Source organism: Populus alba, chromosome 1 (assembly GCF_005239225.2).
Source record: "Populus alba chromosome 1, ASM523922v2, whole genome shotgun sequence".
Classification (NCBI taxonomy): domain Eukaryota; kingdom Viridiplantae; phylum Streptophyta; class Magnoliopsida; order Malpighiales; family Salicaceae; genus Populus; species Populus alba.
Window position 1 is genome coordinate 4,539,579 of NC_133284.1, and position 11,018 is coordinate 4,550,596.

Sequence of the window (11,018 nt, forward strand, 5' to 3'; positions counted from 1 at the left end):
TCTTTTTTTTTTATTTGATTTGAAGGATATTTCTTGGTCTAACTTACATATGCATAGATGAAACTGAGTTTTTCTCCTAGTGAATTTAAGAACACACTCTCGAATCAAAATTAGGGTACATTTAAAAAAATCCCTCTCAACATTGATTCTAAATTTGAACCTAAATAATAATAATAAAAAACAAATATCCCAACAACAAAATCGATCCATTTGAGTACATGTCAACCTGTTCACATTATATTGTTCATATATATCTTAGAAGTAGATGATCTGTTTTTTCCTTTCATGGTTGGGGTGGTGGGGGCGGCGGCCGTTCGAATTGGAAATACTCAGGGAAGGGCATAAAATCAACCGCAGAAACCAATTTTGACATCATCAGTGATCTAATATCTTTCCGAGTGGCATCACCGGTGACGGTCAATTGTACGGACGTGGTTTCTAGAAAAGCCAGCTAAACCGTGCTGGAAACTTTAATGCCTCGCGTCAACCGTCAATTAAATTAATTAATAACCAGGGAACTTGAAGAGGGAGAGTTCTCCTCCGGTTCCTCTGCCACACCCGCAGATGTTGACCTTCACACGATGATACTTCTAGAATCATTTCTCTTCTTCCTTCTCCCCCTTGACCTTTCATGTTTTCCTTGACATAATATGGTTTTTTTTCTTTTTTTTTGCGCGTTAAAAAATATTTGAAGATGTTCTTGCACGAAAATACACAAGTGATTCATTTAATTGGTAATTAAGGATCACAATTCTAGAATCTTTTGATTTAAAAACAAAAAAAATATTAATTTAAAATAATAAAAATAAAATTTTTTATTTTTTTTTGAAAATATTTTTAAAATACAAAATAAACAACATCCAATACAGCAACATCAACATCAACATCTGGAGGCAGGAACAGACCATAACCAAGATAATAAAAATGTGCCTAACCTAAAGGAAAAGTACTATAAAGCCATATATATATATAAATCTTAATTAATTTAATTTCCAAAACCTTTTATTCTTACATCAACCGTGTGGAATTCATCAAATACTTAAAATTCAAATTCTTCTATACTTTCGGTATTGTTCAACATAGACAAGTCGGAAGGAGTCCTCTGTTTATTCATGCATTTAATAGCTGGATGTCAAAGAAAAAGGAAAATTCAAAGTGCATAAATGAAAATTCCCATCTAAATTGTAGAATATTATTGTCAGAGATCAATAATTAATTGACTCTAATTTAGGAGGGGATTAGAATTGTAGTATCGATAATTTTATTTTAAAAAATATATTAAATTTTATTTTGTTTTAAAGTTTATTTTTGATATTAGTATATTAAAATGATTTAAATATATAAAAAAATTTATTTTGAATAAAAAATATTATTAGAAACACTTTTAAAATATAAAATGCAAAGGACTCTATTACTTGCTTATTTTTGACGTTTTCCAGAATATCTTATATGTTTTTTAATATCATGACTTATAAATAATTTTATTAATTAATAAAGTTATTATTTTTCGACAGACGCCCCATGTCTTTTTTGTGTAGCAATTTTTTCTAGATACATTGACGAAAAGGAGAGGTGTGGTGCGTGCAAATCGTGGTGAAAAGGAAGAAACTCCAGAGAAGGTGGAGATTGAAGATGATATTAAAATAGAACCATCTATTATTTTTATTTATTTTCTGGTCAAATAATAGGAACCCAACTATCAATTACCTATTTATTATTATTACTATTTCTTTCACCAGAGTTATCTTCTAACGATTTTCTCTTTCATCGTTTTGTTTTATTTTTTCTTTAAAATTTTAATTATTAATAATAAAAAAAAGAGGTTGAACAATTCAAATGGTAGGCCACCACTACATACCAGTCCTGTACTCCTGCATCCATATATAACATGTTCTTGCTGTTTTCGGGGACACCCCACTCCACATTTTCTTCACCTTAAGAGCAAGATCAACCCCAAAGATTTGGGATTTCTCTGGTTCAAGTTCAAAACATAGAAAACGAAATCTGGGTATTGATTGGTTCTAGCTGTTTTTGAAGATTTCTCTTGATTCAACATCCAAAACGAAGCAACGATAATAAGAGGAAACATTATCTGGGTTTTGGCTTGTTTTAGTTGTTGTTTAAGTATACTGATCCATAATCTATGGAGAGTGCTGATATTTATAGAGCTAGTAGTAGTTTAAGAGGTAGTTTCAGAGCAGGTTCTTCAGCGTGGAGAAACACTACAGTGGAAGCATTTTCAAGATCTTCAAGAGAAGAAGATGATGAAGAGGCTCTAAAATGGGCTGCAATTGAGAAACTTCCCACTTATGATCGATTAAGAAAAGGTATATTAACTAGTGCATCGAAAGGTGTAGCTAATGAAGTAGATATTGAAAAGCTTGGAGTCCAAGAGAGAAAACAGTTGCTTGAGAGGTTGGTCAAAGTTGCAGAAGAGGATAACGAGAAGTTCTTGTGGAAGCTCAAGGACCGTGTTGAAAGGTCCTTTGTTTCTCCTTTTTTTTTTTTTTCATGTGTATTTTCTCTGTTTAATTATGGAGAAAATGTCCTCATGGAGTTTAAACATTTAGAGAGAACTGACTTTTAATTTATTAAGAGGGAGAGAAAAATGCTTATATACTCAATCGGCTATTTGTTAATTTCTCATTCATGACATAACTTCAATAGGTTTTTGATCCTGAAAAATAAAAAAAAGCTGAAAAGATGGATTTTGTTCTCCCTCTTTTTTGATCGGAAAAAGTTGTCTGAAAAGATGGATTTTGTTCTCCCTCTTTTTGATTGGAAAAGTTGTTGAAGTTCTTGATTTTTTGTAATCTTTGGCGTTTCAGGGTTGGCATTGATGTTCCAACAATTGAAGTTCGGTACGATAATCTAAATATCGAAGCAGAAGCATACGTAGGGAGTAGTGCTTTGCCTTCATTTGCTAAGTTCACTTTTAATATAATAGAGGTAACGACTTTAGCGAACATTTAACATCAATTATCGCTACTGAAATATGATACTTTTGCTCATGCTTTTCTTATTAACTAATCACCATTTTATCAATTTTGAAGGGTTTATTGATTTCTCTTAATATCCTTCGAAATAGAAAGAAACCATTCACCATCCTTAAGGATGTTAGCGGAATCGTTAAGCCATCAAGGTAAGATGATCATGGTCTCAAATCTGTTTTCTTAAAAAATTCCTTCAATAGTTAGTTGCCAATTCTTAATTTTTGTGTTCTGTACTTGTTATAGATTGACTTTGCTTTTGGGTCCTCCAAGTTCTGGGAAGACCACACTGTTGTTGGCATTGGCTGGGAAACTTGATCCTAATCTGAAGGTGGTGATATATTCTTGTAAATTTGTATAATCCATAAGGATTTTAGCTTTTAGTGTCTGTTGTAATTTGAGAAGCTGAATTCTCTCATGCAGTTTTCTGGTCGTGTGACTTATAATGGTCATGAGATGAATGAGTTTGTACCACAAAGAACAGCAGCCTATATCAGTCAACATGATCTCCACATAGGAGAAATGACCGTAAGGGAAACTTTGGCGTTCTCTGCCAGGTGCCAAGGGGTTGGATACTTGCATGGTTAGAATAATGGACTAAATTCTCTTTGCATTTTCCATCAGAATCATAAGTTACTCTGGTGATCTATAACTCGAGAAAATCTTGGCATTTGACAGACATGTTGGCGGAGTTGTCCAGAAGAGAGAAAGAAGCCAACATTAAGCCTGATCCTGATGTAGATGTCTTCATGAAGGTGAGGAAAATATATTATTATTCTGTGTACTAATTGATTGAAAAATAACTAGGAAAGAAGGATATACATTTCTATAAAACAACATCATTATTCAGTTCATCAATGTTCTTATTATCTGATATTTAAACCATATTAAAAGGCCCTTCTTTTTACTTCACAAATTCTACGCCAATTTATCAAATCTCTTGATCGATGACTAGAATTGGTGAAATAAGTTACGATTTCTGCTGTTTCCGGTATTGCAGGCAGTGGCATCACAAGGTGAGGAGGCCAATGTCATCACCGGACTATGTCTTAAAGGTAGTATCAGTACGCAGTACTCTCTAGCATCATAAAAATATTCAGAAACCTTGAAAATGATATCTGTCAAATGTTTTGTGCCTTCTCTTAAAATTACAGATATTAGGATTGGAAGTCTGTGCAGACACCATGGTAGGTGATGAAATGATAAGGGGTATCTCTGGAGGACAAAGGAAGCGTGTTACAACTGGTAACAATCTCCGTTAGTCCATTTCTAGTATCAGGGACCAATCATTTTTCTTTCATTCTACTAATCTACAACAATGGATCGTAGGTGAAATGCTGGTTGGACCATCAAGGGCATTGTTTATGGATGAGATTTCTACTGGCTTGGACAGCTCAACAACTTACCAAATTGTGAACTCATTAAAGCATACCGTTTCACATTCTCAATTGCACCGCTGTCATCTCACTTCTCCAGCCAGCAACCTGAGACTTATGATCTCTTTGATGACATTATTCTCCTTTCAGATGGCCAAATTGTGTACCAGGGGCCTCGTGAACATGTGCTTGAATTTTTTGAACATATGGGCTTCGAGTGCCCTGAAAGAAAAGGCGTGGCTGACTTTTTGCAAGAAGTAAGCATAAAGAAGGCAGTTGTGTTCAGCACCTTTGTTACAATAGGATCTCCTATTGTCTATAAGAAGAGCCTTATGTGTTATCATAATCTTTGTCAATAATGAATGAATTCATTGCAGGTGACATCAAGGAAAGATCAAGAGCAGTACTGGGCACGAAAAGATCAGCCTTACAGGTTTATCACAGCCAACGAATTTGCTGAGGCTTTTCAATCATTCAATGTGGGACGGAGGACTGCAGAGGAGCTTTCAATACCGTTTTGACAAGTCCAAGAACCATCCAGCTGCTTTGGTAACCAAAACTCATGGAGCTGGAAAGAAAGATCTGCTTAAAGCTAACTTCTCTAGAGAATACTTGCTCATGAAGAGGAACTCATTTGTCTACATCTTCAAGATTTGCCAAGTACTTACCGACAGATCTTGCATTATCTAAATTTCTGTTTTTTCAAATTTTGCATACAGTGACACCTTTTCATTTCATATCAGCTTACAATAATGGCACTCATTTCAATGACACTCTTCTTTCGGACTGAGATGCATCGAGATACAGTCACGGATGGTGGAATTTATACTGGTGCTCTGTTCTTCACTGCAATCATGATCATGTTTAATGGTATGTCAGAGCTATCCATGACCATCGCAAAGCTTCCTGTGTTTTACAAGCAAAGAGACCTCCGATTCTTTCCTTCATGGGCATATGCAATTCCTCAATGGATCCTGAAAATTCCCGTCGCATTTGTTGAAGTTGGTGCATGGGTGTTCCTAACCTATTATGTGATTGGATTTGATCCTAATGTTGAAAGGTAAATAAAAATTCTTATTTTTTTTTAAATTTGTACGTGAATCCATTCTGATCCAGCTGATATATCAAGGTGATGTTTTTCTCCAGGCTTTTTAAGCAGTACTTCCTGCTTTTGCTAATTAACCAGATGGCATCTGCATTATTTCGATTTATCGCTGCATCTGGAAGGAACATGATTGTTGCTAACACCTTTGGGTCATTTGCGCTACTTACACTTTTTGCATTGGGTGGCTTCATCTTGTCACGAGGTATTATGATTAGGCTTTGAAATTGTATTTTGCAATTTAATATGAAAGAATTCTTTTTTACTTTTTGTTTCATGCCACAGAGAAAATAAAGAAATGGTGGATATGGGGTTACTGGATTTCACCATTGATGTATGGGCAGACGGCAATAGTAGTGAACGAGTTCCTTGGAAATAGTTGGAGTCATGTATAGTTTCTTGAACTGGTCATTTGTATATTTGCACTTTTGGCTCTCAATAGTCAACTGATATCTGATGTTTTTCAAATCATAGGTTCCTGAAAACTCCACAGAATCACTAGGAATACAAGTTTTGAAGAGTCGCGGGTTCTTCACAGAAGCATATTGGTATTGGATAGGAGTAGGGGCAACAATAGGATTCATATTACTGTTAAATCTCTTCTTCGTACTGGCTCTCACTTTCCTCAATGGTAAATGTCATTAACTTCTCAAATTTGTAGCTCTTGAAATTTGGAGCTTATTTTAAATTATTGCAAATCATGGTGGCAGCATTTGATAAGCCTCAGGCTGTTATATCTGAAGAGCCTGAAAGTGATGAATCTGGTCGCAAAACCAAACGAGCTATTCAGTTATCAAACCATGGAAGTAGTCACGGAACAAACACAGGTAAAACAACTCCATCAATGAAGTGTGTTTTTCCTCCATTTCTTAATCCTATTGGGTACTCATTACCAATATAATTTCACTTCCCAACAGAGGGTGGAGTTGGAATTAGCAGAGCTAGTTCAGAGGCCATTGGCGGGGTCAGCAATAACAGGAAGAAAGGAATGGTTCTTCCATTTGAACCACATTCCATCACATTTGATGACGTTATTTACTCCGTTGACATGCCACAGGTATTGAGATTTAGTAAAGTAGGATTATATCTCACTTTGATGTGATATGATTCTGAGAACTTGACAAAACTGATCATAGTGGTATTGAAATTTTCAGGAAATGAAAGTTCAAGGAGTTGTTGAAGATAGATTGGTGCTTTTGAATGGTGTGAATGGAGCTTTCAGGCCTGGTGTCCTTACAGCTTTGATGGGTGTTAGTGGTGCTGGAAAAACAACTTTGATGGATGTGTTGGCTGGTAGGAAAACTGGTGGATATATTGACGGAGAAATCAAAATTTCAGGGTACCCCAAGAAGCAAGAAACTTTTGCTAGAGTTTCTGGATACTGTGAGCAAAATGACATTCACTCTCCACAAGTTACGGTTTATGAATCCTTACTCTACTCAGCTTGGCTTCGTCTACCACCTGAAGTTGACTCTGAAACCAGAAGGGTAGGTGCTCTCTGCCTTAAAAATATGTTTTAGGCATCTGGGAATCGTTGTCCATGTTGGGGTTCTGTGAAATTTTCTTTATATCGTTCTTGTTTCCTTTTTGGCTTGCTTGTCATCTGATCAAGTTCAATCACTGAATCAGCATTCCCTAGTTGAACAGGCATTTCCATTTTATATTTTACCCTGTGATCAAGATCACTGAACCTGTTCTATATAGCTAAGAAGGGTACTGGTGAAGTTGATAGTTGTAGTGATGGTGCTAGAAAGCTTCAATTCAATTCAATTCAGCCAGACACACCCATTTAACGTATACATTGCCAAAATTGCTTCCAGATGTTCATTGAGGAAGTCATGGATCTTGTGGAGTTGAATCCATTGCGCCATGCATTAGTAGGGTTGCCTGGTGTGAATGGGTTGTCCACCGAGCAGCGCAAGCGGCTAACCATTGCAGTTGAGCTAGTTGCAAACCCTTCTATCATATTCATGGATGAGCCAACTTCAGGGCTAGATGCTAGAGCTGCTGCAATTGTGATGAGAACAGTTAGGAACACTGTGGACACAGGAAGAACAGTTGTTTGCACCATCCATCAGCCCAGTATTGACATATTTGAAGCTTTTGATGAGGTAAGAAATGTTAGCAAATTATCCCTATCAGAACTTTGCCATGATTTTATCACCATAACAATCTGCATTATTTAAAATGGCATGTAGCTATTCCTGATGAAGCGAGGAGGACAAGAGATTTATGTGGGGCCTCTGGGTCGCCATTCTACCCATCTAATAAAATATTTTGAGGTATGTTTGACGTGATTAATTATCAAATAACACAAACAATTGTATGTTCAGACCTATACTCAGACTAACCATCGACTAAGTCATGTACCTTTCTATTTGTGAAGGCAATTGAAGGAGTCAGCAAAATTAAAGATGGTTATAATCCTGCAACTTGGATGCTGGAAATTTCTAGTTCAGCACAAGAAATGGCTTTGGATGTTGATTTTTCTAACATTTACAAGAATTCAGATCTGTTCAGGTCAGATAAAGTACATGGCCAAGTGGTACAAACTAAAAAAATATGCTAAAGCCATGCATTTCAGTTTTGACTTGGTATAATAAAGCATTTAACTAAGTATTTAGTGACGAATTTTGTCTAAAATTTGTGGATGATGTGTGACATAATTCAGGAGAAACAAGGCACTCATTGTGGAATTGAGCACACCTGCTCCTGGCTCGACAGACCTTTATTTCCCTACGAAGTACTCAACATCGTTTCTCACACAATGTATGGCTTGCTTATGGAAGCAACATTGGTCATATTGGAGGAATCCACCATACACTGCCGTGAGATTTCTTTTCACAACCTTTATAGCCTTGATGTTTGGGACAATGTTCTGGGACCTTGGCTCCAAAGTGTAAGTCACAAAGGGGTTCTTTAAAACAATTTAAAAGTTCAGACTTTGCTGGTTTGCTTCAACGTGCTCATTTAATTTCTCTCACAAAATGTAGGAATAGCACCCAAGATCTTTTCAATGCAATGGGTTCGATGTATGCAGCTGTTCTTTTCCTTGGTGTCCAAAACGCATCATCCGTGCAGCCAGTGGTGGCTGTTGAAAGAACTGTCTTCTACAGAGAAAGAGCTGCTGGAATGTATTCAGCTTTGCCATATGCCTTTGCACAGGTAACAATTCATCAGGCCTTAAGAGACTTCACTTGTCAAGTAGGAATGCAATGCATGTTTTCCTCACCAAACTTGTATCATTTGTTGCAGGTCCTGATCGAGCTTCCGTATATTTTTGTTCAAGCTGCAGTCTATGGCATTATAGTTTATGCGATGATTGGATTTGAATGGACTGTTGCTAAGTTCTTTTGGTATCTGTTCTTTATGTACTTCACATTATTATACTTCACCTTCTACGGAATGATGGCTGTTGCAATGACTCCAAACCACCACATTGCTGCCATAGTTTCCTCTGCATTTTATGGAATATGGAACCTATTCTCAGGGTTTATAGTTCCTCGGCCCGTAAGTGTTTCACTATCTTATCATTTCAAATTCCAAATTTCCATAGTGTTGGGTTACCTTGTGGAATAATTTTGTGATTCATTTATGTGCTTTGGTCTATAACAGAGCATACCTATATGGTGGAGATGGTACTACTGGGCTTGTCCAGTAGCATGGACCTTGTATGGATTGGTTGTATCACAGTTTGGAGATATACAGAAACGACTTTCCGAAACTCAAACAGTGGAAGCCTACGTGAAGGAATATTTTGGTTTCGACCATGATTTTCTTGGAGTAGTCGCAGGGGCACATGTTGGGTGGACTGCCCTCTTTGCTTTCATATTTGCCTTTGCTATCAAGGCTTTCAACTTCCAGAGGCGATAGAAACTTTATTTACACGCACACATATATATGCTTTTACTTTATTTTTAATTCGTTTACTTTCTGTATAGGCCATGTAGGTTTTATTGTGAATTTCGCAAGGCGCTTAAAGCTTATATTAATACGAGTACAAGAATTTCTTGGTCTTGCTTTAAAGCTTGCCTAAAGCAATGAATGCCCCCCTTCTTCTTGGCATATATATATATATATATATATATATATATATATATATATATATATATATATATATTATTGCATGTCTGCTTTTGAATCTGCCGAACAGTTTATGCTTATTTTCCATTTGATAATAAAGAGAAACCTCAGGTCATCCGTCCAAGATCGGAAAAATTGTGAGTACGTACATTGCTTCCATAAAGACCAAATACCAACAGCCTAATGAATCACAATCGTTCAGGAGAACAATATTTTAGAGAAGATAGACACAAATCATCGCAGTTTTCATCTAGTTGGGTACCTTAATTCATCATCCACAAATTAAGTTTAGCAGGGAGATAATTCTTACAGGTTCTCCAAACAAAGTTCTCAGCGTGCAGAGGAACCTAGAGGGGCCACATTTGCCTCTACCATGTCCTTGTTTTGCTGAGAAATTGCCTCAGAAATACCAACCCGATCAAACTGCACAACCATGTTGACTAATTGCTTGTGCGTTTGGTTTGTGTGGGGACAAAGGATCTGTCTCGATTGGCAGACGGCGGGTCTTCCATTGGAGATAGCATTGATGAACCTTGGAGTACAGTTGCCCGTGGGTTAGATGAGAGTGTACTTGTCTTTTGTCCGAGTTGAAATAAATAAATAAGAAAAAGGAATATTAATAAATAATAGGATTAATTAGGATTTTTCCTACGGTCAATAACAAGAGTATCACAATTTTCATGATCGATAATGAAGGAATATTTCGATCATTTGACAAAACTGAGGAATTTAGATCATTCATTGTGGGACGAAGGATTGCAGATGAGCTTTACATCCCATTTGACAAAACTAGGAATCATCCAGCTGCTTTGGCAACCAAACAGTATGGGGTTGGAGTGTTAGATCTTATTAAAGCTAACTTGTCAAGAGAATACTTGATGATCATGAAGAGGAACCCCTCGAAATTGTAACGGTCCTCTTCATTCTAGCAAATTATAAGTGCTTGTCTTATTTATAGCGTTACTGGAAACTTTCAGATGTTCATTGATGAAGTCAGGGAGCTTGTCGAGTTGAATGCTAGAGCTGCTGCAATTGTGATGAAAACTGTTATGAACACAGTGGACACATGAAGAACAGTTGTTTGCACCATCCATCAGCCCAACTTGAACATATTTGAAGCTTTCGACGAGGTAAAAGTTGTAAGCAGATTCTCCCAATCAGAACATTGCTGTGCGTTCATCAGAAAAATAATTTGGATTTTTTTGACTCGGTATTATAGCTATTCCTGATTATGCAAGGAGGACGAGATACTGTAGTGACGTTGGGTCGCCATTCTACTTATTTAATCAGAAAAAATATAGCTACACTGGTCAAGTCTTGATAAATTTATTTTTTAAAAATTATTAGTTTGAATTTTAAAAACCTTAAAACCACTAAAAATTTATATAATTATTAACTCCAGGACTTTATGAAATTAGTTAAAATACATGTAAACTAACTTAATCCCTTACAATTACCAAAAAGAAA

General features: G+C 36.3%; 1 protein-coding gene across 1 annotated transcript; it reads left to right on the forward strand.

The window, feature by feature from the left end:
• The first annotated feature begins 1,876 nt into the window (after nt 1–1,876).
• Nucleotides 1,877–9,494, forward strand: LOC118033986 (pleiotropic drug resistance protein 1-like). The gene is given in 28 exon segments (XM_035039125.2): nt 1,877–2,481; nt 2,829–2,949; nt 3,054–3,142; nt 3,237–3,321; nt 3,414–3,573; nt 3,669–3,745; nt 3,991–4,029; nt 4,031–4,045; nt 4,145–4,235; nt 4,320–4,426; nt 4,428–4,472; nt 4,474–4,623; nt 4,744–4,881; nt 4,883–5,026; nt 5,110–5,426; nt 5,513–5,673; nt 5,754–5,857; nt 5,943–6,099; nt 6,179–6,295; nt 6,386–6,525; nt 6,623–6,955; nt 7,289–7,579; nt 7,667–7,750; nt 7,855–7,988; nt 8,140–8,367; nt 8,462–8,633; nt 8,724–8,978; nt 9,084–9,494. Coding segments are annotated over 28 exon segments (4,350 nt in total). The 5' UTR covers nt 1,877–2,143; the 3' UTR covers nt 9,342–9,494.
• Nucleotides 9,495–11,018: the final 1,524 nt, after the last annotated feature.